This window comes from Pteropus medius, unplaced genomic scaffold, assembly GCF_902729225.1.
Source record: "Pteropus medius unplaced genomic scaffold, Ma_sr-lr_union100, whole genome shotgun sequence".
Taxonomy (NCBI): Eukaryota; Metazoa; Chordata; class Mammalia; order Chiroptera; family Pteropodidae; genus Pteropus; species Pteropus medius.
Genome location: NW_024352784.1, coordinates 4,174,568 through 4,202,362, shown reverse-complemented (window position 1 = coordinate 4,202,362; position 27,795 = coordinate 4,174,568). Strand labels below are relative to the sequence as shown.

The window sequence follows — 27,795 nt, the reverse complement described above, 5'->3', positions numbered from 1 at the left end:
TGTTATACCTGGAGTTAATAAAACTTGGTTTCAATTCCAATATATAGTCTAACTACTTTTGATTATTAAGGGTAATCAGTCTGACTATTTATCTGCAAAACAGAAATTTAAAATGCCAATTCCAAAGGACTATTTTGATAAAAAATTCATTTTTGTAATATCTTACAGTTTCATTCATATGTAGTCTCACACCTACTAACTAGCCTATGAGGTAGAATATTATCTTTTTTATAGATGAGGAAACTGAGGCTCAGGGAAATAAGTTATTTGTCCAACATTATATTGCTAGTGAGTGTCAGAGTTAACTAAGAGCTGGACTCAGATCTTCTGACACTTTCTACGATACCACAGGTATTTATGAAAAATAAATATAAGATATATAATAGCATGTAGCCTATTACCTTGCACAGAGGGTAATGAATGAATATTTGCTTAAAATCTTATGTAAAGAAGAAACCATTCTCTATTCTTGTCAGTATATCAGAAATATTTTACAATTAGAAAAGTTTAATTACACACATTAAAAAAAGGAACAAAAAAAAGGAAAGGCTGGTTTACCCTTTGGGAATCATCTCACCAGAAGATACTGACTGCAGCCATCAGAATGAGTAAGGAAAGTCAGATCAGGGGTTCTGCAACACTTAGTTTGACCATTTACTCACCTCAAAGACCAAGTAGAAAAACTATTAAGTACTATTAATATAGGTCTTCACCAAGGCCCAACCAGACACATAATGCTATACTGTATGACATGGTAGGTACTAGCCGCATAAGATTATTCAGTACTTAAAATGTAGCCAATGCAAATGAGGAACAGAAATTTAAATTTTATTTAAAGTTTAATTTAAAAACTGATAATTGATCCAGTTATTGAAAAACGTTTTAAGTATGTTTGGAACTACTTGGGTATGTGAATCTATGTTTTCAACTGTAAATTTTATAAAACCCAAATATATATCAAGTATTTCCAATAAAAAATTAGAGTCTAAATTGAGATGTTCCTTAAGTGTAAAATATACACAGGATCTCAAAGACTCAATAAGGAAAAATTAATGTAAACTATCTCGTTAATAATTTTTATATTAATTATAGTTGAAATAATATTTTAGATATCTTGGGTTAAAAAACTATTATTAAAATTCATTAGAATTAATATATTATTAAAATTAACTTTACTTGTTTCTTTCTACCTTTTTTATGTGGCTACTAGAAAATTTTAAATTATACATGTGGGTCACATTATTTATCTGTTGGACAGCAGTGGTATAAGGGAAGTAAGACAAAGTTTGCATCTAAAAGTATATGTAAAACTACAAAAGAAAAAAAAACTCTTGACATTCAAAGGCAGTAAAAACTGTGACTACTGTTACATAGACAGTATAAATATCTGAAGTATATATATAGGTACTACCATAGCTTTGGACACAGTGCCATCTAGAAGACAAAATAACCTACCTTGTTTATTTCATTCACAATAAAGCCTTCTGAAGCTGTGACCTCTGGGATGCCATCAAGGCCAATTCCTTGACAAGTCAGGCTGCCATATAAAGTTGGTTTCCCTATATAGCAGAAAAGAAGCATGTGTCCAAAAAAAATAAGAATTTAACATTTTTCTCCTCAAGGACCCAATTCAGGCATCTGTATAGACGGTAGAAAATTGACTCATGAATGAAAAGCAGGTACCTGTGTTAAAAATGAGGCAAAGCAGAAAGAGCATTAGCCTAAGCAAACCTAATTTAGGAGGGAATACACTCAAGGGCTACAAGCTAGGGAAAAAAAATTTAAAGATATAATATAGCATTTGTAGAGAAAGCTACTAAAGTAATCTCAATCTCAGTTTTACTGACTGTGAAATGAAATTCTTCCAGGATGAACTGTGAAGATCGACATGAATATATGCATTTATCCACAGTATACACACATAATACATAGTAAAGAGTTAAGTTTCATTAATTTGGAAAATGTGCTTAAGAATACTGTTTTTGCTAACTAAGATATTATCCTATACATAAATATATGCAGATGGTAGAATGGAATTCAAAACAACTTTATTCTTATTCTGCACCTTATGTATACACTTCTGTAACAGTTCGTAACATGTTGTTTACATTTCTGACCTTCACACTAGACTGTGAAGTTCTTGAGCTCAGAAACTAGCAGGTTGCTAGAAACTATTCAGCAAATAACTGTTGCACCAAACTGAAATTCAAAGAATAAGAAAGAAGTAAAAACCATCAAGCATTCACAAAGAATAGGAGGGCTTCCTAGAGAGGGTGGGACTTGAGTAAAACCTTGAAAAAAAGGTAGGACTAGTCAAAAGATAAGGAGAAGGAAACTTCAAGTCAGGGAGGGGGCATGTCAAGAACAAAATAAGGCAGAACAAGGGGAAAAGAGGGATCAATTAATATATCAATTTGGTTACAACAGTCTGGCCCTCGTAGTATATCATTTCAGTCAATCTCCTGTGAGCACACTCAATGATCTCTCTACATTTGCAAAATCACTGAAATAATCTCGGGGTTTTTTTTCTATATAATAGAACTGGTTTTAATTCAACCTTCTACATTTCTACATGCAGGCTGCTGATTGCTGCTACAGAAAAGGACACAATTGTGGAGACTGGCACCACTACAATTCATGTTTCTAAACTCTGCACACTTTTGCAGTTCTTTTGCCTCTTCTATTCCCCATAGAAACCAATTCTCATTACATCTATCCTGCCTTCAAAACCTTCTTATTAGTCAAAAAGTGGAAACAACTCAAATGTCCATCAATTGATGAATGGATTAAAACTGTGGTGTATCCATCAAAAGACATAAGGTGCCTGAATGGATAAGAAAACAAGACCTATAAATACACTGCCTACGAGAGATCTTCGATCAGAAGATACATAGAGACTGAAAGTAATAAACATATAGGGATGGAAAATGATACTTCATGCAAATGGAAAATAAAAAAAACTGGGTTAGCAATATTCACACCAGACAAAACACACTTTATAACAAGAGATAAGGAACCAGTGATTCCATTTTGGGGTATTTATCCAAAGAAACACAAAACACTAATTCAAAAGACATATACATCCCCATGTTCACTGCAGCTTTATTTATAATAGCTGAGATATAAAAGCTACTTCAGTGTCCACTGATAGACAAATGGATAAAGAAGATGGGATACATATACCCAATGGAATATTACTGAGTCATAAAGAGTGAGATCTTGCCATTTGTGATATTATGGATGGACCTAGACAGTATTATATTAAGTGAAATAAATCAGACAAAGACAAATACCATATGACTTCATTTATATGTGGAATCTAAAATATAAACAAATAAAAAAGGAACAAACTCATAGATACAGAGAACATTTTGATGGCTGCCAGATAGAAAGAGGCTTGGGGGAATGGGTGAAAAGGGGGGAGGAATTAAGATGTGCAAATTGCCAGTTTTAAAAACAGTCACAGGGATGTAAAGTACAGCACAGAGATTATAATATTGTTAATAATATTGTAGTAACTATGTATGGTATCAGATGGGTACTAGACTTATTGGGGTGACCACTTCATAAATTATACAAATGTGTAATCACTATGTTGTACACCTGAAATTAATATAATTTGTCAACTGTAACTGAAAAATAAAAAATTATTCTTTAAAATGTGGTGTATCCATACAATAGAATATTACTTGGCTACAAAGAGAAATGAATGCTACAAAATGGATAAGCCTTGAAAATGTTATGATAAATGAAAGACGTCAGACACAAAAGGCCACATATTATATGATTCCATTTACATGAAATGTCCAAAACAGGCAAACCCATAGAGACAGAAAGTCAATTAGTGGTTACTATGGACTAGGAGGAGGGGAAATGGGAAGAGACTGCTAAAGAGTATAAGGTTTCTTTTAGGGGTGATGAAAATGTTTTGGAATTAGATAGTGGTGATAGACACACAACTCTGTAAATATACTAAATCCACTGAATTGTACACTTTAAAAAGCTGAACATTATTGTATGTGAATTATATCTCAATAAAAGTGTTATTTTCTTTTAAATTAAAATCCTAATAGTACTTACCTTGTCGTGAGAAAGAAGGGTTGTGAGAAAGAAATAATACATATGAAAGCATCTAGCATATTGATAGCACACATTTTAATTCAATAAAACTGTTATTTTAAAAAATAAAACAAAAAACGCTCTCCTTTAAGAGCTCGCCCCAACTCCAACATCACAAAAAAAACTGAGGCTATAAGATACTCTCTATGTCCATGCCTACATATTTATTTACATCTGCACTTATACTCACCTTCTTTCATCTTAGACTTTTAGATATAATACAACCTCCTTCTCTCTCCTCTAAGACAAAGGTAGTTCAGTTAGTTCTTCTCTCCTTACTATATTTAAATTGTTTTTCAATTAGTTCTTATCTTAGAAATAAAACAAAACTCTTGACTATGAGACCTTCTAGTTACCATCCTCTCTTCTATGCAGAACCAATTTCCTCAAAAGAAAACTGTTTAAAATTCTATTTCCCATAGAAATATATTATTATATAAAGACATCAAAGACATCTGAAATGAAAAAAAAATCAGTAAAACAAAACTTTCTCACAAATTTAGAAAGAATTTTTTTTTAAATGTTACTACACCATGCAAATTAATGGATGGGAATAACACAGGAGTTTCATCCAAAGGAAAAACTGTTAAGACTTGGGAACTCTGGATATAGTGGGGTGAAGTGATTAGGTTTTACACTCTGATGTCTAGAATGATGTTAACTTAAGAAATGAGAAAATTAAGAAAGAAAACCTATTTGACAACAGAACTGCTTGGCTTCTTTTTGGATGTGATAAACTCAAGATGACATTGAGAGCTTCAAGCAGAAACAAGTAGCAAACAACTGTTCATTCTCTGCTTGAAACTGAAGAGAGGTAACGGCTAGAGCTATAGATCTAGGAATCAATATTCTAAGAGACTTGTAAGATGCATCAGCAATGTTTCGATGAATAAGTTTATGGCTTCTAAATGGAAAACCAATCTGAAGGTCTTCCCCTAGAATGAAGAAGTTGGGGTGATGTCAGTACAGCATAGACTGGGTAAGAATGTTTGAAGACTATGAGCATGTGCAAGGAGTTTCGGCCAGGAGAGAGTAGGAGTAGTAAACCTTTTTTCTAAAGGGAATGCATATAGATTTAAAGATATTACCTGGGGGATGACAACTCAGCCAAGCCTCTCCTTCATCCTTCCTATGAAGAGAGACAAAGCCTAATTAGACTCACTCGATCGTTGAAAAGGATGCCACTGGTGCAAGTGGATAAAGAAAATCATGTAATTTCCAGTTTGGCCATACTACTTAGACATGACCTAGTCTAACATCTCATCCAGGCATAGATTATTCTAAGACAAACTTTATTTGTTGAAGAAATATTTGTGGATTAAGTGTTATGCATATATCTGTTGGTAAAATGAGGCTCATATATTTCATCAATAGGGAATTCACTATTTCTTTATAACAGCACAGCTTTGAAAAATTGAGAATTATTTTATATTTAGATATTTACTGTAAGCCAGGCCCTGTGCTAGGCACTTTGCATATAGCACCATTAATCCTCACAACAATTTAACAATATATCTTTTATTTTCCCCATGTTAAAGAAAAAACTGAAGCTCAGAGAGAAGTGACTTGCCCAATGTCACTGTTATGAAACAGGAATTGAAACCTCAGACTAGTATACAATGTTTGTGTTCTACCACCTTACAGACATTTCATGTTTTAGAATGCACTTCCCCAATCATCCATGTCGTTATCTCATCATCCTAATACTCTAATAGCAGAAAGGGCCTAGGCTTTTAAGACAGAAAGACATAGGTTGCCAGCAACTCTCAACTATCATGAGAGAGTTACATGATCTTGGGCAAATTACTTCCTGATTCTGATCCTGCATTCTCTCATAGGCGCCTGGCCCTCAATAAATGTGTTCTTCCTTTATTACTTATCATACATTCTGTGTTGTATTAAGTAATGTGTACTTTATTTTGGTCCATTTAGTAAGGTGTAAGTTTCTTAAATGCAGGAATGTTTTGCTCCTCTTCACCACTGTTTCCATTTGAAAACCTTCATTAGTAATAATAGTTGCCATTCATGGCACTGCTGTACTCATCTTGGTGCCCATAGTAGTAACTTGCATAGTATATGTTTAATAAATATATGTTCAGTAAATTAACAGTTTCCTGTGCGTTCCCAATTGAGCTGTTAGTTTTATGAACATATGAACTGCACCGAGCATCTATTTAGGTCAGAGTCAGGACATGGTAGATGCTACACTATTTACTGAATATAATGGTCCAATATGATTACTATACCACTAGGGACCGAGGAGCATACAATGTGGTGGTGAGTACAGAGACTTCTGCCACTAGCTGACGACCAATAAATATTTGCTAAATGACTATGACTGCTCGGCCTTCTGCCTCCCAGTTTTCCTATCTTCCTACAACTCATTGATCCTAGTTCTGATTCTGGGATCACACAGCGCTTATGTGTTCCCCTAGCTTCAGGTTAGCTCTCCTGGGAATGAAAAACAATGATCATGTGGGTTTGAGACTTCTCTTTCCCAGTGCTCCCTCAACAATTGATGAAGTAACCCCTATGGAAATCCTGGATTGGGCATGTCTCTCAACGAAAAGGTAACATCCGCTACCCGCCTCCTCTGTCCCGGTTCTAGGACTGGCTTCACCTGAGGGCTTGAGCCCAGTCGCTCTGAATCCTCAAAGGCGCTGCCATCTTGCCCTCGCCACAAACCTTCACCAGCCCGCCTCTTCCGCGCTTCCACGGAAGTAGGTCTTCCGAAGGGCTGCGGCGAGGATGGTGGGCGGGATCTACACCGAGAGGCCGCCAATGAAAATACGCGGTCGCTCCCTTCCCTCAACTTCCGCGTGCGCGCTCCCCACAGAGGCTGGTTCCTGGCAGGAGGGTCGGAAGAGTTCTAACTGCCCGCAAAGCCGACGTGCTGGAGTGCGCGTTCGGGGTCCTCTTGTTAACCTATTCGGTGAGCACTGCGTGCCGCGTCCTTGCACGGTGAAGCGTAACGGGCACAACTGGGGCGCGCCCAGCGGCTGTGAGGTGGCAGAGGATCCTGAGGTGATTTGGCCACTTGGATTTCTCTGCTTTCCCATCCTTTTCCATGCCTTCCTGGTCCAGGCCAGCCTCCCGATCCAGCTGCGGACCGTTGACCTACCTAATCTTTGAGCAAGAGTCTTCTCTCTTTTTATTCCAAGAGAGACTGAAGCCGGATGTGGTGGGGACAAGAGTAAGGTAGCATTTACTGAGCCCTGTTGTATCCCATGCATTTGACATCATTATGTTAATCCTTACAGTAATTATGCGAGTTAAATACTACTATAAGGAGGAAATTTAAAAAGATTGCATGGTAAGGCGTGTGCCGGTATTCGAACCCAGATTTCTTGGCTTAGGATCCAAGGCACGTTTTTTCTCCCACTGTGCTCGCTTTAAGAGGTTTGCCCCTTGCCTGTAAGGAGCTCACAGTGTATTTAGGAAGAGGCAACATGTACAGTAATAGAAACTATCATTTATTGAACTCCGAACGTGCCAGGCTCCTTACATGTATTATCTCATTTAGTTTTCAACAATTCTGGGAGGTAGATATTATCTCTATTTTTCAAGAGAGATTATTAAGTAATTTGCTCAAGGTCACCCAATGTGTCAGTGACAAAGCTAGTTTTCCAAACCAATTTTATTTTCAAAGCCCGTTTTCTCCCTCAGGTTATACTGCTTCCAAAGCAAATGCGTTTTAAGTGGGCTATTGAGTGCTTAAATCCTTTTTATGACTTCTCTGTTGCCCTCCAAATGCCTTAACATAGCTGACAAGGCCTGGCTATGATCAGATACTTTCTCATCTTGCCAGTTCAGTTCGTTTTGTTTTCTCCTCATACTACTCTTAATTCTCCAGTCATACAGAACTTTCCATTCCTCTTATATGTTAAATTGTCTCAACCCCCCTCCCCACACCCTGTTCTTCCATTAACTAGAAATATTCTTCCTTTCCATCTCTGGTTAACTTCTATTCATCTTTCAGGTTTAGAAACCACTTCCTCCAGGAAGCTTTCTCTGCCTGTTCTTGCTCTTGTCTGGATTAGGTATCACTCCTCCACTCTGTTCCCAATATGAGCTATATGTACATGCTGTCTAGTAAACTGATCTGTCCTGGTCACTCCTATATCCTCAACTCTAGCATAGTGCCTGGTACATGAGAGGTACTCAACTCTTGCATAGTGTCTGGTATGAGAGGTGATAATTTGTTGAATGAATCAGAGACACTGGAAAGGGATTATTATGATGAAGTCCTAGCTCCTTTATAGCCTGCCTTGTGATAATTTGTTGAATGAATCAGAGACACTGGAAAGGGATTATTATGATGAAGTCCTAGCTCCTTTATAGCCTGCCTTGGTGAAATTTGTACAAAGGCTGAGGTCATTTCTCTTCAAGCCTTTCATAAGTTCCTTTTGTATGCTATCTTCTGCTGGGTATTCTGAAGCTTATGATCTTGGGAAGACAGTCTGGACAAATATACTTCACATTAAGTACTCTCACCTCTCAGACTCATCTCTGGTCCTTTCATGCTGTATACTGTAGCCACAACTCTCTCCATTCCTCCCATATGTCAAACTCTACTCATATTTGGCTATTTTCCTAAGTGTTGAACTTTGTCCTTCTCTAGCGATAGAATAAGGCCAACAGGAGAAAAGAAAAAAGATTAATTTGGGGTGAATCAGAGATCACTTCTTCAGAAAGATGACATTTCATCCGATTTAAATGCCATTAGAATCCATTCGAGCTTATTTAGTGTTGTGCTAAGCACTCTCAAATACTTTAGCTAACCTGTTCAGTTCAAACCATTTTACAGCACTTCTCTCTGCCAGGCCTGGTGCTGGGGGCACCAAGTTGAACCAGGCCCATTATCTGTCCTCAAATAGCTTATAGTCTGCAAAGGGAGACATATGCATAAATAGCTTATAACAGTGTAGTGGTGTTATTTATAATAGAGGAATCTTGTATATAATCATGTCCCTACTCTAACTTTGCCTCCATTGCTATCTAGAGACTCCCAAAGATGTCAACTCAAGGCCATACCTGGGTCCAACAGGTGAAGAAGGAGGGTGAGGAAGAGGACCCACTGGACCAGCTGATTTCCCGTTCTGGCTGTGCTGCTTCTCACTATGCAGTGCAGGAGTGCATGGCCCAGCACCAGGACTGGCGACAGTGCCAGCCACAGGTGCAGGCCTTCAGGGACTGCATGAGTGAACAGCAGGCAAGGCGGCGCGAAGAGCTGCAAAGGAGGAAAGAGCAAGGCAGTACCCACAGCTGAGACCCCCAAACCATCTATCCCCAGAGGATGACCTGCAGAAACTAGCACCCAGAGAGGTCATGGATGGGAGGAACAAATCCTAAACAGTGGAAGTGTGGGCCAAGAGGTATAAAACTTGGGGATAGTCTTTTGGACTGAAGTTGAGAGCCAGGCAGCCATGGGTTTAGTCATGACTGCCATAAAGAGCTGTTGTATTTTCATGGTGGGATCTCATACATCCTCACCCATCTTGTTAAATGAATATTAATTATTGACTAGTATTTGCTCTGTAAAGCAAAGAGTGGGGTTAAGGGATGCTTTTCTATCCTACATCTGGGTCAGTGTGCCAAGTACTGAGCTGATTATAGGGACATTGATTCTTACAAGTAAATTCACAATCTAAAGGTAAATTGGTTACCTAATCAGGTCTTCATTTATTTAGTCATTGATTCAACAACAAGTTTTTCTGAGACCTCATGTACCAGGCATTGTTGAAAACTGATGTGATGAATAATATCTCTGCCTTCATGTTGCTTAGTCTAGTTTGAGAAATAACACTGGAACAACTAATTCCTGACAGTGATATAAATGATTTTATCTTTCAGAAGTTGTTATGGGTGTTTTATTCAGTCTAATGGAAGGAAAAAAGCAAATGAGAAGACAAAACATGTGCCTCTCTTATGCCAGAATCTGTTGAATTAACAGATGCAGAGTCTGACCTCAGCATACCCCTAACCCAACAAACACAATGTTGGCTTGACATTTAAAAAGTACATTTAACATAAAATACAGATATTCTGCTTTTGAAAAATAGAGAAGCTGTCAACATGGAGCTTATATTCCTACTTGACAACAATTTGCTAGAGCTGAATAATGATTTCTCTTTTAGGTGGTTGTGTTCTCTGGTTCATAAGTTACCACCACTTCTCATTTGGTTTCCATGGAACTACATGGGGTGGTGTGTGTATGTGTGTATACATGTATTTATTCACCTTTTTATCTTCATGTCACTACACATCTCCCAACTTTACATTCATCCATTAGCTGCTGCTCTTTTATCCTCCCCGAAGGAGATTCAGCAATGAGCAATTCTACAACCAAAATATCAGTCCTCACCTGGAAAACTCTGCCCATGTACCCAGTGGGATTCACTTAGAAGTCCTGGCCTGCTGAACCTTCAATTTAAATTCAGAGCAGCATTTGAACTAAGGGCACCTGCTATCTTGACAGCCCTCCCTTAGTGTTAGACCCTGGGAGAAAATCTGAGTTTCCTCTTGTTGCCTTTGGAGACCAAGGCAAAAGAAACTTAAATAACTTAAGGACTGAAACTGATGAGTTTCAGAAAGTACATGGAATACTAAGAATGCTCTGAGTTCCCACAAACCTCTACGTAGAGATATCCCACAGAAGCAGTGGGGTACAGGGTCTGTCACCATTAGTTGTGTGACCCTAGGAAGTCACCTCATCTCTCTAAACCTCAGTTTCTCCATTGTAAAACTGCGATAATACCATTAACCTCAAGGATAATCTGTATAAAGTTTATAGCATAACAAGGACTCAATAAATGTACTCACAAGGACTCAATAAATGTACTCACACGCTCTCAAATACTCACATGCAATCACACACATTTTCACACACACAGATACCATACACATTCACACTCATATACACCCTAAAAAACTGGTGTGAGTTTTAGAGCTAATGCAGTACCTAGCACAGGGTCTAGTTCAATAAGTGATAGCTATTACATACAAAAGTATGAATGTCCTAATGCTCAGAATAGGAAAAACATTAGGGGTTACTTAGACTAGTGGGTGTCAAAAAGGTAACCCTAGACCAGCAGTATTATCAGCATCACGTAGAAACTTGTAAAAACTGCAGATTCTGGGCCCTCAAAATCTAAATCAAAAAATTGGGCAGTGGAGTCTAGCAATTTGTGTGTTTTTTTTCTTTTTTGTAGTTTTTTATTTTGAAAGTTTAAAATTTCTATTTAAAGTCTTTAAAATGTTTAGAATTCTATATTTTCATAATATATCAGTGGTTAGTAATTTGTATTTTAAAAAGCCCTCCAGGTGATCCCGATGCATGCTTAAATTTGAAGACCAATGACTTAGATCAGGGTTTGACAAACTGTTTATAAAAGGCCACATAAATGTTTAGCTTACAGTCTCTGTCACAGCTACTCAACTCTTCCATTGTAGTGTGAAAGCAGCCATAGACAATATGTAAATGAATGAGCTCTGGTCCAGTAAACCTTTATTTACAAAAGCAGGCAATGAGCTTTTGAAACTAGACAGAGGTGGTTGTACAACATTGTAAATGTATTAAATACCACTGAATTGTTCACTTTAAAATGGTTAGTTTTGTGGTATGTGAATTTCACCTCAATAAATAAGTTCTAAAAAGAAACAACGCCCATTACCAGCATATTTTTATTAAATGGAGGATACCTGGGGTTGGCTCAGAGGAAAGTAGTGACAATTGGTAAACACGCTTCCACAAAGGAGACAAGGCATTCCTGGCTATGGGGATGAGTATTTAAGATATCTAAGGGTCAGAGTCTCCTGCTTAACTTTGACTACCCAGGAAGCTCTTTCTCTTGGCACTCAATATCACCAATGCTGGCACGAAAGAGTCTACAATGAACTAGTTCAACTTGGCCAACAGTTCTTCCAGCTCTGGCCGAGCTTTGAACCTTCCCTTGAAGTCTTCTTCAGTGTGCTGGGAAGAAAAAAACATGGGAATTACTACAGAGCTTTCAGTTACTCACATATGCACAGCATCAAAAAGGATCCATAAGCCAGCTCCATAGAGAATGAATCGGATTCAACTAACTTTTACTGAGTACTCTGTATCAGACTTGTATTAGGTACCAAAGATTCAAAGCTGAATTGGACTTCCTCCCTGCCTTAAACGAACTTACAGTCTGGTAAGAGAAGACAGACTTATAAAGAACTAATGTCAGAATGCTATAAGTATCACAAAAGAAACACTTAAAAGAGGGAGAATGCCAAAATTTTCCATTACAATAGGAAATAACAGACATTGGGACTGAAATATTTCAAGTCAGCATGACAAGCACATTTTTGCTTGTATACAGACCTATGTGAAACCCAAATAACAAGCAGAGGCTTAACAAGCTTAACAAGACTCAGGACAAGGGAGCTAAATGAAGCATATAGTATCAGTTAAGATGATCTGTATCTTGTGTCATAAGGATCACCTTGGCAACAGGACCCAAATATTCAGTATTTAGGCTAAGGTTCCTAATGTAGTCCAAGTTTTCCATGCCAAACTTCCTTCTGAATGGATGGCATTTTTTACCAAATATATTCAGTCAAGCTCCAGTCAAGCCTTGAAGATCCAGGAACCTTCTCTCTAATGTACATTTTCCTGTTTATGTTCTGATTAGTTATACTGTATGTGATCTTAAACCATGTTCCTTCTGCTACACAACTGCCTGAAGGGAGGGAATTCTGGGGTGGAATAGGCTCACACCTAACATCAGGATGCTGTGATGGAGTTCAGCTTGTGGTTCATAAAGCATCATCCCTGAAGAGCCAAAATAATGATCACAGTAATACCAGCTTGAACACATTTCCTGATTATGATCTGGACTAAATTATCCACATTTCTTTACTGTTTCTAAAGCCAGGCAGTCTAGATTCTCTCGACTATATTTTGAGTACAGGTGGGCCACCAGGGGGCCTCTTCTAAAACTAGCACCTACCTCCTTCACTGACAGTTTGACTCCTTCAGGAAGATTGCTTTGGATTATTTCCAAGAAAATCTCTGCAAATGTAGCACTCAAACCGCTGATCTGAAAAAGGAAAGAAGATACTCTAAGAGGCACTGAAAGCTAGGTGATTGGGGAAACATGGCACGAGCTCAAATGTGAGGGTCCTTGGAGCCCAGCCTTTACTGGATTTCTCTTGCTATCTGCCAAAGTGTCTGCTTGCTGAGATGGTCATGGCCAATATCTGCTCCTGTAGGCAATGGATGTCATAACTGGACCAAATTGGTTATCAAGTCCAGTATGACCTTTTGATTCAACTCAGATTAACCCACACAGACCAGGACCAGACCGGTGTCAGACCCTGTGCTGAGGTGAATCAGATCTGTGGTAGAAGAGCATGAAAGGGGCTGCAGAAACATTGGTGAAATACCTACATAACTTGATCAGAGGAGATCAAAGATAGCTTCCAAAAGAGGTAATATCTGGGCAGAGTCTTAAAGAAAATCAGGAGTAACCTGGGAGAATTCAACAGTAGTGGTGGGAGTTTTCAAGGCAGAGGAAACAATATTCAGTAAAATGTGGGGGCATAGCACAGTATTAAGGAATTAAACTAGGTTGTGTGGTTGGAATGAATGGGGTATAAAGAGGAAAAGCAGGAGAATCATGAAGGCCCTTAGATGCTAATCTGAAGAGTTCAAACTATATTTTATGGGCCTCAGTGGCAAAATAGATTTGTCATAAGATGTATCTCAATTTATTCCTGATAATATTTAAAGAACCAAAGATTTAAGTACTTTAATTATTTTAAAAATTAACAGATTTAAGGTGTTACTACTTTAACATTCCTCTCATTACCTTGCTGATAAGTTTCTTAAGTGGATCAGAAAGGGGTGATGTCCAAACATTGAAATATTATTTGGCTATAAAAAGGAATGAAGTACTAATACATTATACAGCATGGATGAACCTTGAAAACATTATGCTAAGCAAAAGAAGCCAGACATCAAAGGCCATATATTGTACAAGTGCCTTTAAATGAAATGTCCAAAAGAGGTAAAACAATAGAGGCAAGCAGTAGATTAGTGGCTGCAAGGAGTTGAAGGGATAGGGAAAGAGGAGTGAGTGATTGCTATTGGGTACAAAGTTTCTTTTGGGGGTGATGAAAATGTTCTAATACTGGTTGTGATGATGGTTGCATGCTCTGTGGATTACTAAAGCCCATTTAATTAACATTTTAAGTGGGTAAATTGTATTGCATATGAATAAAACTCAATAAAGGTGTTATAAAAAAGAGGGTGATATTAAGTGAGAATTTTTAATAGCTCTGGGCACTCACAGTGGTAATGGTTGTCAGCCATCTGTCTCTGCAGTGAAAAGACAGAACCACTGCTAGAGCTAAAGGGAAACCACTGTGGGGTTTTAAGCAGGAAAATGACATGATCACATCTGTATGAGGGTAAAGTTGATGGATCTGAAAGATTTTTAGAGTGGAAGCTATAAAATTTGGTGAATGAATGGCTATCAGAGAGCAAAGAAGGGTCGAGCATTAGGCTTAAAGATGGGGAACATTACAGAAAAAGAGGAACATCAATCCCTCTACAATTATGTAAACACTGAGTGTGGAACACCTCAGTGGAGAAGTCCAGTAGACAACTGGATATCAGGTTTGAAGCTCAACCAAGAGATCAGGACTGGAGATAAATATCTGGGAGTTATCGGGGTATAATGAAGTCACTGAGGCCAGGGAAATGAATGAGAATGTATAGAGGGAAGGTATTATTACATAAGGAGAAGTGGAGGGATCAAGAACAGAAACTTGGAGAACATCCAAGGGGCAGGCAAGAGAAAGAAATGAGCATGGTAAAAGGAGGAAAATGGACAGAGAGAAGAAGCAGGAGAGGCAGATACATTTCAAGTTTCTCCTAGAGTGCCTACCTGAACCACTCGTTCATGGGTGGTAAGAACTGAATCCAGGACCATTTTGCTGCCTTGGTCCTGCAGCCGCAACACCTCCATGGTTTTGGTGGGCATCGCATAACTGTGGGAAGGAAGAGACAGCTCTAGGGAGGGTTCTCTTAAGCCAGCAGCAACACTGCAGTCAGGGTGGTCCCTTAGTGAGGGAGAGCTCCAGGGATCTAAGGCTGTTATCTGCAGCCACAGCAAAGTAACCACATGCTCTTAAAACTCCTCTAGAAGTCTCTAAACTCCCTGAGGGGATAGACCTGTCTAATGCCTTTCTGCATACCTAATCTTGCCTAATATAACACTGAATAAAACCTGATGGTTAATAAGTATTTGCTGCAACTAAAAGAATACCCAATTCTAAAAGAATCAGGCTCATCACTAATTATGCTTTGGAGGTTAACTTCAGATATTCCCCTCTTCTGGACAAATTAGGCCTGAAACCCAACCGTTGTAGAGCAGGATTTCTCAGCCACAGCACTACTGACATTTTAGACCAGATAATTCTTTGTTGTGGGGAACTGGCCTCGGCATCCCTAACCTCTACCCACCAGATACCAGTAGTTCCCCCCAAGTGGTGACAATCAGAATTATCTCCAGACATTGTTAAATGTCCCCAGGTTGAGAATCACTGTTGTAGAGTCTATGCTTACTATAATCAGCTTCAGCAGATCTACATGCTTTGGTAAAAAGAACACTGGACTTGGGTCAAATCTTGGCCCTGCCACTTATTAACAATACTTACTAAGGCAAGTCAATTCCCCCTCTGGGCCTCGGTTCCTTCATATAGAAAGAGGATTACAATCTAGGCCTTCATCAATAGGTTACTGTGAGGATCGAATGTGGTGATGAGATAGGACTGATGGCTACACAGAAATATGGCTTAGTGTTGTGTTCTTCTTATCAAAAAGTTAATCAAACAATATAAATGGAATAATAATAATAGAATTCCTGAATTTTCATGCCACACAAAGTTTTATTAATTAATAGCAAGGGGCATGGCCCTCTACAGATGGACTGCTATAGTGGGAAAACGGATTAGAGACATGACAGTCAGCCCTGGATTTAAATGTTGGCTCAATCACTTATAACCTGTTTGACCTTGGACAAATTAATTCATCTTTTGGAATCTCATTCTTCAGCTATAAAATTAAGATAGTATTACCTAGTTCATTGGGTTGTTGCCTGGCATACTATGCCTACAAATGCCCGTTCACTTGCTCTTACAAACGGTGAGTAAATGCTAGGTATTGCAAACTCTTCCAGGGAACCTCCTTATATAACATTCCCTCCCACTTTTCAGCAAAATCTCTGATGGCCTCTCAAAATTCAAGAGCAAGTAAAAGAAGTATGTAAAAGCACTGTAAATGCTATTTTTCCTTTTTGACATTCTGCAGATACGACTAAAGTAGTTGTCCATTCTTGCCATTGAGCATACATTTTGTTCTTCAACACTTACTTTAGCAAGATTTCACTGATTTGGTTATTTATTCATTCACTTGATAAGCTTTTACTGAGAGCCTGTCTGTCCTAGGCACTCTAGTGGGCAATATGCAGCCTATGCTTTAAAGGAACTAACTAAGCATGTTTTGGAGAGACAGGTAAGTAAACAAACATCTTCATTACAGTAAGATAAAGACAATAATAGGTATGAACTAAATATTATAGAGACAAGAGGGAAAGAAGCGGGGCTCAGGGAGGGCTCCATAGGTGAAGGAGTGCTTTACTAAGATGTAAAGAATGAACAAAAAGGAGTTTGCCTGGAGGGCATTCCAAAAAAGTGCAGCAGTTACTTACAAAGGTGAGGAGGCATGAGAGGCTCTCAAAGAGAGCCAATAGAAAAATCAGACATAGTTTTACAAATACTGGGAACTCTGGTCATTTCAAAGTAGAATAGGCCATTGAGTATTTTCCTTTAGTGTCTATACTTTTCTATACTTTCCAAATTTTCTACAATAAACATTAATTGGATGTTCACATAGTAAAAACATAAGGGAAGAAATGAAATAACTGAATTTCAATAGTCAACCTAACATGACAAAATAATGATACCTTTTCGGACTACTGCCTGGGAAAGGACAGAAGGGATCCTGCTCAGGTGCTAGGGAACTTAGAGTCTACTGTGGACTCTACTACATACAAGTTATAACTCTACTTTAAACAACATAAGTGGACTTTAAAAAAAAGTTACCTTACAGAGAGTGATGCTGAATGATGCTTTTACTTTCTACAGAGTACAAGGGCTACATCAGCTTTAGGCTTGGAAGCTTCTCCTAGATGAATATGATTTCCATCTCTCCAAGCAATAGCTCAGCAAGAAAAGCAGGCAAATTAAGGGACCTGCATGAGAGGCCTCTTCTTCTCTGGGTGAGTTGCAGCTGCAGCAATGCAGACCATTTATAGAACAAAAGCCAGCACACTGTTCCCCTACCCCATTCCATCTCAAGGTCAGAGTCCTACGCCCCACTCCCAGAGGAAAAATGGATCACGATTTACTGAAAATCAGAAGAAAAGAAAAATCATTTCATCTCTGAAAAGCTGGGTGGTGAGAATACAATAGTCTAAAAATCTCAATCAATGCAGAGAAATGAGTTGCTGAAAACAAACATCTCTTTATGCTCTGTGCTATTTGGAGCAAAGAGCCAGGAAAGAGGCAAAAAGCAGCACAGCATTCATTCTGCTGTACTAGGAGTAATGTCTCTGTCTACTGGAACTCAGTCCAAGCCAATGAATATTTATTCAGTATCCACAAAGTGTCAGGTACTAGGCAAGGTCTTACTTAGGGTTAGACTGCTGATGAAGACAGAAATAATCCTTGCCTTATAGATCTTAGAATCTAATAAGGAAGACCAATACAAGTCAAGTAATTACAAGGGTAAAGAATGACTGCTATGGAAGGGAAATTACATAATCTGCACTTCTACTAAATAAATAAAATGAGGATCTAACTTAATGAGTTTCTCTGAAGAAATGACACTTAAGAAGAAACCTAAGGAAAAAATAGGTGTCAGGTCAAAAGGAAAGAGTTGTATAAACTCTAGAGAGTGTATGCAAAGGTCATGAGGTAGAAAGTGACAAAAACAAAGCCAGTGTAATTGGAGAGGAAGACAGAAGTATGAGTTAAGGTAAGAAAGGCAAGCTCAAGCCATAGGATATCTAGGAAGCCATGTGAGGAACTTTAGTTTTGATCCTAAAGGAATGAGAAGCCATGGAAGGATTTTAAGCATGGGAGTGACATGATCATATTTCCATTCTACAAAGATCATACTGAAAGCTCTGTTGAGAACCAGTTGAGAGGAATTGAGAATTTGAAGAAAAAAAAAAAAGTAGGCTCAAATCCAGACTCTGCTATTCATTAGGTGTATGACTACAGGCAAGCTTTAAATATAATAATCACAGCCAAGAGTTGCTGGGAACTGTTATAAGCACTTTAAATATATTAACTCCCTTAATTTATACTATAGTCTTTTTAGGTAGGTACTTTTATTAACCCCATTTCACAAAGGGAACTAAGATACAAAGAGGTTAAGTAAACTGCCCAACTGTTTATTGGGTTAAGTCATGCAATAAGAATGCAGCAGAGCACGAGTTAAAAAAAACCCAGTGGTCTGGCTCCAGAACTGAGCTTTGATTCACTATGTGCAAAGTATTTGTTTGAATTAAGTAACATTATATAAAAAACAAACAGACAAAATAAAACTTAGTGGAGTGGCTGGCTGATAGTAGTTGCTCAACAAATGCTACTGCCTTCCTGCCTTTACTCAAATGCAGCCAGAGCTTTTCACAGCCTGGTTTTAAAAAACCACACCTTTTAAAAAGTCCTCCTGAAAATATAAACACTTTTCCAGGGAGTTGATCCACTGTAGATATGATAACATTCTATAAATGACATTTAATGCCTCTTGGCCACCAGAACAGCTGAGAATCCCTAATCCCTGCCAGCTGAAAAAAATCTCTTTATTAATTATTTACAGAGTGTTGTGATGTGCCAGTCTCTCTGCTAAGTGCTATCATATACTATATTATCTAATTTTCAGAACTCAAAGAAATAAGAAAATTAACATCCCCATTACACATATGAGGAAACCGAGGCTCAGAATTTCCCAAGGTCATATTGCCAATAACTGGTAGGACTAGAATTTAAATCATGCAGTTTGATTCCAGAGCTTGCACTCTGTTATTCAGAGTGTAGTCCAAAGACAAGCTGCTGGTAAGCAAACTGCTTATTAGTCCAGGATAAAGTAAGAACATACAACAGTCACTAAACACACTATTAAATTCAGCCAACATTTTTTTTTCAATAGCAAGACCTTGATGAAGAAAGAAAAGCATTAATGCTCATTTTGGCATAAGCTTTTAATAACTTCTTGGATTGGTACTTTGAAATACATTGCTCTAAATTATTATACTACTCTGCCTCCTTGAACTGACATTGTACTGTCTTTTTAAATTTTTTCATATTTATTTATTTAAATTAGTTTCAAGTATATAGTACATTGGTTAGACATCTATATAGTTCATAGAATGATCCCCTCAGTTGCTCCCTTCCTCCCCTGACCCTCCACCTAGCCATCATATTAATGCTAACTGCATTCCTTCTGCCATGCTCCCCATCCCCAAATATCAACTAGTAATTTGTACTTCTTTAACCCTTCATCCCATTCTCCCAACCCCCCGAACCCCTTCTCCTCTGTCCGTCACCAAATTGTCCACTATATTTGTATCTGTTTTTGATTAGTTTGTTCTTTTTGTTCCTTAGATACCGCATATAAGTGAAATCATATGGTATTTATCTTTCTCTGACTTATTTCACTCGGCATAATAACTTCTAGGTCCATCCATGTCATTGCAAATGGTAGGATTTCATTTCATTTCATTGTACTTTATTTTTCACTTACCATCTTCCGTAATACATTGTAATTATTCCTGTCTATGTGTGCACATACACATATACACACTCCCTGAAATCAGGGACATTCACCTTAGTATCCTCCAGTCAGAATGTCTAGCAGTACAATGCCTACCACATATCAAGAAGAGTCTCAATCAATCATTTTTAATTAATTAATTAATAGCACAGTCATTAAACTTTAGAAAATATATATTACACAACTGGATTGTATAGTCACATTCAAGAACCTGTCATTCTTTCAACAATAGCTTAATGTCTCCCATGTGGCAGGCAGGCCCTGTGCTAGGTGCTGACAAAATAAAGAAGAACATGATCCCCATCTAGTTGGTGGGGAAGGGGAGCTGACACATGAATAGATCATTACAGCCCCAAGCACAAAGCGACATGATAGAGGTGTGTGTCAAGTGCTATAAGAGCAACCAAGTCTCTGGGGCATCATAAAAAGATAAAGCACATATTTAAGCCTAAAACAATTGAAGTACTATCAGCTGTGAGAGCTAAAATCATACCTTATTATCTAGTCTTCCAAATAGCACATTTAGCACAGTTGTACTCTAAGTTAAAAGGTTCAAAAGTTCAAATTTGGTTTAAGGACTTAAAATAAGACTCTATATAATTAAAAATACTGGAGTCAGGCAGAACTAGGTTAAATCCAAGCAACTTACTAGTTATGTGACTTTTGGCCATTCTGAGTTTTGGTTTCCTCATCTGTACGATGGGAATATACTAATATTTATCTAGTGAGTAAGAAAGTATAATTTTTTGTCACATCCACATATTGTGTCATGTATTACCTTGTTGCAATGGCAAATCACCCAAACTATTATTTGTTAAATATTTTTCTTTAAATCAACTGAAAATTACATTAATTGAGAAAGAAAATGGTACAGCCATTTTGGAAAATAGTTTGACAGTTTCTTATAAATTTAAACATACACTACACTTACCATTTGACCCAGCAATCACATTCCTAGAGAAATGAAAACTTTATGTTCTCACAAAAATCTGTATGTGTTTATAGTGGTTATATTCATAACTGCCAAAAACTAAAAGCAACACAAATGCCCTTCGACTGGTGAATGGATAAACAAACATACATCCATTCAATTAAATGTTAATCAGCAACAAAAAGGAACATACTAGCAACAACATGGATGAATCTCAAATACATTATCCTAAGTGAAAGAAGCCACACTCACAAGAAAAAATACTGTATGATTCCACTTACGTGCCATTCTGGAAAAGGCAAAACTATTGGGACAGAAAATAGATCAGCAGTAGCCAGGGACTGGGTGTGGGGGAAGTACTGACTACAAACGCAGGGGGAAACTTCTCGGGATGATCAAAATGTTCTATATCTTGATTATGATGGTATTTATTGTGTGCATTTGTCAAAACTCATAGAAATTGTTTACTAAAAAGGTGAATTTTTACTGAATATAAATTATATCTCAACAAGCCTGGCTTTATATTACTACTGTAAATGAAAAACTAGTATTAGCTGTCATAAATAGAAGGTAAGTTAAAAATAAATACAATGAAAACAATAATGTTATAAAATTCTAGCTAGATATTAGTGCTAGCCGAAGGCAGAGCCAGAGGTCCCCTCTCTGTAATAAAGATTAGGAAGTGCTAGAATAGTGTTAAGGACATACAACACTAAGAATTACTCCTTGACATAATTAGGTTGAATGAGAATTAAAAAGAGATGATGAAATTTCTCACCATGTGATTTAATGTAATTTAAGGCAAACCATAGGGCATCCCACACTTTCTGAAACACTGAGATAAGATATGTAAAGTGCCTCGCCTGGAGTAAGTAGTTAGTAAATGTTATTTCTTCTCCTCTACAGTTTTCTAACAAAACCAAAGGGTAAATGAAAAGCAGAGCAGACAAGGAATACCTAAATAAATGGGAAGATATACCGTTAATGTATCAGAGGAATTAAAATAGATAAAATGTCAGTTCTCCTCAAATTGACCTACAGAGTCAACACAAACCGAACCAAATTCTATCAGGCTCCTTTCTGTAGGAATCAACAAACTAATTCTAAATATTTTATGAAAAACTAAAGGACCTAAACTAACCAAAATAATTTTGAAAAAGAACAAATTTATAGTTTCAGGAAGCAGGCTACAGTAATCAAGGTAGTGTGGTATTGGTATAAGCATAGATATATTAGATCAATGTAACAGAATGGAATATAGAAATAGACTTACACATACATGGTTAATTGACTTTGTAAAGGTGTTAAGAAAATTCAATGGAGAAAGAAAATCTTTTTAACAAAAGGATAGCTACATAAAAAAATAACTTTGACCTATATTTCATACCATATACAGATATAACTCAAAATGGATCACAGACCTAAATGTAAAACTTAAAACTGTAGAAATTCTAGAAGAAAACACAGGAGAATATCGTTGTGATCTTGGGTTAGACAAAGACATTAAAAGCATGAACAATAAAAAAAATTGATAAATTGAACTTCATCAAACTTAAACTTCTGCTCTCCAAAAGATTCAGAAAAGAAGATAATAAGATAAGTCATACAGGGTGAAATTATTTGCAAAACAGATACTGAAAAAGAACTGGTATCCAAAAATAGATTTAAAAAACTTGCATAACTCAGTAATTAAAAAAAATTTTTTTAATAGATAAAAGGTTTGGCAAATGGTCAACAAATATTTGAGAAGATGCTCTATATCACCAGCTATTAAGGAAATGCAAATCAAAACCACAATGAGATATCACCTCACACCTGTTAGAATAGCCAGAATTGACAGGACAAGTAATAACAAATGTTGGAGAGGATGTGGAAAAAAGGAACCCTCGTACTGCTGGTCACACTGCTGGTGGGACTGCAAATTGGTACAGGCACTATAGAAAACAGTATGGAAGTTCCTCAAAAAATTTAGAATTGATCTGCCATATGATCCAGCAATCCCTCTACTGGGTATTTACCCCGAAGACTTGAAAACCCATATCCAAAAAGATATTTGCACACCGATGTTCATAGCAGCATTAGTCACAGTGGCCAGGACATGGAAGCAACCAAAGTGTCCTACAATAGATGATTGGCTAAAGAAGTTGTGGTACATATATACAATGGAATATTACTCAGCCATAAGAAGAGATGAAATACTGCCATTTGTGACAACGTGGATGGACCTCCAGATAATCATGCTAAGCGAAATAAGCCAGACAGAAAAAGTTGAAAATCACGTGATATCACTCATATGTGGGATATAAACCTAAAAGCAACAAATGAGCAGGACAAACAGAGACTCATGGACATGGACTATAAGCTAGTGGTTACCAGAGGTAGGGGGAGGAGGTAGGTAGATGGTTAAAGGGGTAAACTAAGTGGTGACAGAAAGAAATCTAACTAAGAGAGGTAAACACACAATGTAAATATATATATGCCTTACTGTTAAAGTGTACAGCTGAAACTTACTGGATTTCGTTAACCAATGTCACCATAACAAAGTTTAAAAAATAAATATTTTAAAAATAAACAAATAAAAAAATAAAAAGGGGAGAAAATGTCTGCTAATAAAAGTAAAATTCTTTCTGTTTGACTTGAAAAAAAGATTTGGACATATTACCAATGAACATATAAAGAAGGCAAATAAGTACATAAAAAGATGCTCTACATCTTTATTAGGGAAATGAAAATTGAAACCACTATGAGATACCACTATATATCTATCAGAATAGCTTTTAAAAAGTTCACAATACTAAGTGGTGACTAGGATAAGGAGTTACTGGATCTCTCATATGTCACTAGTGGGAATACAAAATGGTGCAGCCATTTTGGAAAACAGTTTCGCGGTTTCTTATAAAGTTAAATATATTCACCATACAACCCAAAATCCTAGTCTTAGGTATTTGGGAAAAAAGAAGACATATGACCCACAAAAACTGTATGAGAGTGCTTATGGCGGCCTTATTCATAATTACTAGCAAACTGCAAACAATCCAAATGTACATCAACTGGCGAATAGATAAGCCAATTAAGGTCCACCACTTAATGGAATACTGCTCAATAATAAAATACTTGCAAAAACATGGATAAATCTTAAACACATTATGTTAAGTGAGAGGCCTGACACAATAGCTACATACTGTATGATTCTGCTTACATGATGTTCTAGAGAACTTTAAACAACAGAGACAGAAAATCATTTGGTAGTTGCCAGGGACTTGAGAGGAAAAAGGAAGGAGACTGACTATACTTGAGTACTGGGGAAATTTTGAGGTTAATAGAACTATTCTATATTTAGATTGCGGCAAAATATATACCTTAAAAGGGTAGATTTTACTACATGTATATTATATCTCCAAACTTCATTTAATAACAACAAAGCAGAGCATGCTACCCACACCAAGAACATTCCATACCTTTCCTCGACTTTAATAGAGAGATGGTTGCAGAGGTTGTGAATATATTGGGCATAACTCTCTGCCAGGGCCATGTCGTATGCAGTCAGGTGAACATTTAAAACCCCATATTCATAATCTGTCCCCAAATTAATGGGTCTGACTTCCACTTTTCCCTTCTTCTTCTTGAGCTGAACAGAAAACAAAGAAGAAAAATCAAAATATTGTACAAGAAATTCTAATCATACCATCTCGATACTAAAAAGTCAATCTTTCATATAAATTTGTTTACTATTTTCTCTCATGTTACCATACCTAAAAAATGACGTTCTCCTGGAAAGGAACCAGCAGCTGCCCTTGCCAGTCTGGGCTGTGACATCAGCCAATGAAAGAAGAGGGATTATTGCTGGCATTGCTTTAACATGAATAAAAATGACTTGACTGTCTTTTGCCATTAACTTGTTTTAAGACTCACCTCCCATCTCTGGCCCTCTATTTATCAATTTTTAAATTGATGGAGTTATGCTAAATAACAGATTCTTAATCTAGAACTCACCGAGAAATTTCAACGGGTCTGTCAAACCCAACATTTATATGTAAAATTTTACATATATGCACATTTTTCTGAATGAATCCTTAGCTTTATCAGAACTTAAATCAATTGCAAGGACACTCAGTGTTAGTTCTCTTCCAGCCCTCCCAACTTTAAAATTCTGCAATTATTTAGACAGTCTTCCTTTTAAGAATTGAGAGGTAGAAAAAAATATTTTTTTCCTACTTTTCCTTTTCATGTAAAGTCTTGCTTTACTTCATATCAACTTGTGCAAGCTGCTGCTAAAAAGTTAAAATGAGGCCTGGGAAAATAGATATTCAAAACAACATAGATCAGGATCAAGAAAGTATCAGCTGGAAATAATCAAACCTAAATCCCCATCAATAAGGGGACTTGTTAAATAAATCATGAAACAACCATACAATAGCACATTATACAGCTATAAGAAGAAATAAAGAACTTCTTTATGTACTGATATAGAAAGATTTTTAAAATAAAAGATAAAAGCAAACTGTAGACTAATGTGTTCAGAATATTGTCATACATATAAAAAGAATACGTGTGTGTGTGTGTGTGTGTGTGTGTGTGTGTGTGATTTCATACATATTTATTTGCTTGTATATCCAGTGCTTTTTCACTGGCTGCCTATGAGGGAACTGAATGGCTGGGGCATAGAGGTGGAAAGAAGACTTTTTAACTATTTCCCTTCTATATTTTTCAGTGTTTAATAATGCGAATATTTTATCAATTCAAAATTAGAATATTAAAATCTATATTAAAAAATTTTAGTAAAATCTTTATTGCAATATAATATTCATACTGAAAAATGCATAGGTACACAGCTCAATGAATTTTCACCTATATAATTAGTATCCTGAACAAGAAATAAACCAGTACCAACACCCGAAAATTTTCCTGCCCCCCTCAAACTGGTAACCACTATTCTGACTTATAAAACCACTAGCCTATAGTACATGTCCATGAGTCTCTGTTTGTTTGTCCTGCTCATTTGTTGCTTTAAGATTTATATCCCACATATGAGTGATATCATGTGATTTTCAACTTTTTCTGTCTGGCTTATTTCGCTTAGCATGATTATCTGGAGGTCCATCCACGTTGTCACAAATGGCAGTATTTCATCTCTTCTTATGGCTGAGTAATATTCCATTGTATATATGTACCACAACTTCTTTAGCCAATCATCTATTGTAGGACACTTTGGTTGCTTCCATGTCCTGGCCACTGTGAATAATGCTGCTATGAACATCGGTGTGCAAATATCTTTTTGGATATGGGTTTTCAAGTCTTCGGGGTAAATACGCAGTAGAGGGATTGCTGGATCATATGGACCTGCTCTCCAGGTCAATCTAAGAGAGGAGAAACCCAACCTAGGGAAGCAAGGGGAAGACTAAGGCCAGTAATGTTGATGACAAGCCTAATCTCACAAGGGTGTTCCAAGAACTGAAGAAAACACTGTATGTAAAGTGGTTAATACAATCTGTGGCACATATTTAAACACTTATAAATATTAACTTTTAATACTATTTTCATTTTATATTCCTCATATCTAGCACAAGGGCTGGCAGAGAATACATACAATAAATTACTATTTTAGAATTTTAGAACAGGACAGCATTTAGAGGTGATTTTATCCCACTTCTTCATCTTTGTAGAGGAAGGAGATGAAGCCCAGAGAGATTAAATAAGTCCTCCAGAGTCATACAGCCAAATAGAACAGATCTTAGGAACTAAAACCTTCTGACTCCCAGTGCAGGGATTTTTCCAGCGTATCCTCTGCATTCCTAAAGTTCTTAACAGTGGTATCCACCCCAGGATCCTAGACTTTGCTATGAGTGAGACACCATCCTTTAGAGACCAACTATCAAGGAGCAAGGGCTTGACTCTCTCTCCTTCAGAACCTGCCACACCTGTGACCAAATGCAGTGACCCAGACTTTTCATCATGATAGTCATCACTGCAGTCAGAGCTGTGAAGAATGCTAACATCAGAATGCAATGGGGAGCGGCTAAAACTTTCCAGCAGAGAGGGGAGGAGCTTCTCTGAAACCTTTAGGAGGCTTTTCTTAACCAGAGAAAATGCCAGTGCTTTTCAAAGGTGTCACTTTAGGGAAACGAAAAAAGAAAACTGATCCAGTATCCCTCTTGGCATCTCGCTTGCTTTTCCATGTTAGCCTAGATATGCCTGGAGCAATCCACACCATTTGGAGCCCATTGTGATATTATATTTCAGTTCTGAGCCGGGGCACAGGATAACCAGCAAGAGCTTGCCTGCACATATCAGTCACCAGTTCCTATAATTTTAACATACAAGATAATCTTTCTCACACCTTTTCCTTCCTTTCTATTACAACTGCCTGAGTTCAGGCCTTTACAACTGCCATGGAGAGTTATTAAAGGTATCTGTGCAAGGGATGTACATGACTAGAGCTGCGTTTGGGAGAGGCTACCCTGACTGCGCATGGAAGAGAACTAGGCAGGAAAGGAAGGGAGGCTAGGAGAAAGGTGGCAGGGAAGATGGATTACTGTTTTCCATCAATCTTTGGCACTTCTGTGACTGACCTGGATTCACCGTGGGATAATCCACAGTGGCCCTTCTTAGATCCCTGTAGGATTGCACTATGATCTCAAAATGGGCCAAAGGATAAATTACTAAGCCATTTTTGTACAGAAATGTCCACATTATTACTCCTATTTAACAGACAGAAAACCAAGGTCCTCTGAGCGCATATTACCTGCCCAAGGTTACTGGGGAACTGCTGGGAAAGAGCAGATAGAGAAAGGAGTCACATTAGAATCATAGGCTGCCATAGCTGAAAGGATAACTTAGTCTCTCCTTCCTTCCTCCCTAATTTTACACA

At 37.4% G+C, this 27,795-nt stretch overlaps 3 protein-coding genes across 6 annotated transcripts in view; 1 reads left to right on the top strand and 2 right to left on the bottom strand.

Annotated features, from left to right (window-relative positions):
• PAAF1 (proteasomal ATPase associated factor 1) overlaps nt 1–6,847 on the bottom strand; it is a 34,396-nt gene extending 27,549 nt beyond the window's left edge. The window contains exons 1-3 of one of the 3 annotated variants that reach the window (XR_005649680.1): nt 6,740–6,847; nt 5,208–5,248; nt 1,456–1,559 (exon numbers count right to left, since the gene is read on the bottom strand). Coding sequence is in view for 1 of the 3 variants with exons in the window: in XM_039848017.1 (XP_039703951.1) it covers nt 1,456–1,559; nt 5,208–5,248; nt 6,740–6,786 (192 nt within the window). In the remaining 2 variants the exon portion in view is untranslated. Of the gene's footprint in view, nt 1–1,455; nt 1,560–5,207; nt 5,249–6,707 lie in introns of all 3 variants that reach the window. The other 2 variants (XM_039848017.1, XM_039848018.1) reach the window with 2 other exon arrangements.
• Nucleotides 6,848–6,927: 80 nt separating this feature from the next.
• Nucleotides 6,928–9,971, top strand: COA4 (cytochrome c oxidase assembly factor 4 homolog). 2 transcript variants are annotated; one of them, XM_039848023.1, is made up of 2 exons: nt 6,928–7,051; nt 9,122–9,971. In XM_039848023.1, exon 2 carries the CDS (start codon nt 9,134–9,136, stop codon nt 9,386–9,388), a length of 255 nt encoding a protein of 84 aa, XP_039703957.1. In that variant the 5' UTR covers nt 6,928–7,051; nt 9,122–9,133; the 3' UTR covers nt 9,389–9,971. The 2 variants fall into 2 exon arrangements, with proteins under 2 accessions (XP_039703957.1, XP_039703958.1); XM_039848024.1 differs by having other exon boundaries at nt 6,937–7,143.
• A 1,813-nt stretch (nt 9,972–11,784) lies between these two features.
• MRPL48 (mitochondrial ribosomal protein L48) overlaps nt 11,785–27,795 on the bottom strand; it is a 47,137-nt gene continuing 31,126 nt past the window's right edge. The window contains exons 5-8 of the mRNA XM_039848022.1: nt 24,386–24,555; nt 15,042–15,144; nt 13,101–13,190; nt 11,785–12,091 (exon numbers count right to left, since the gene is read on the bottom strand). Coding sequence (XP_039703956.1) covers nt 12,017–12,091; nt 13,101–13,190; nt 15,042–15,144; nt 24,386–24,555 — 438 coding nt within the window. The 3' untranslated portion in view covers nt 11,785–12,016. The remainder of the gene's footprint in view (nt 12,092–13,100; nt 13,191–15,041; nt 15,145–24,385; nt 24,556–27,795) is intronic.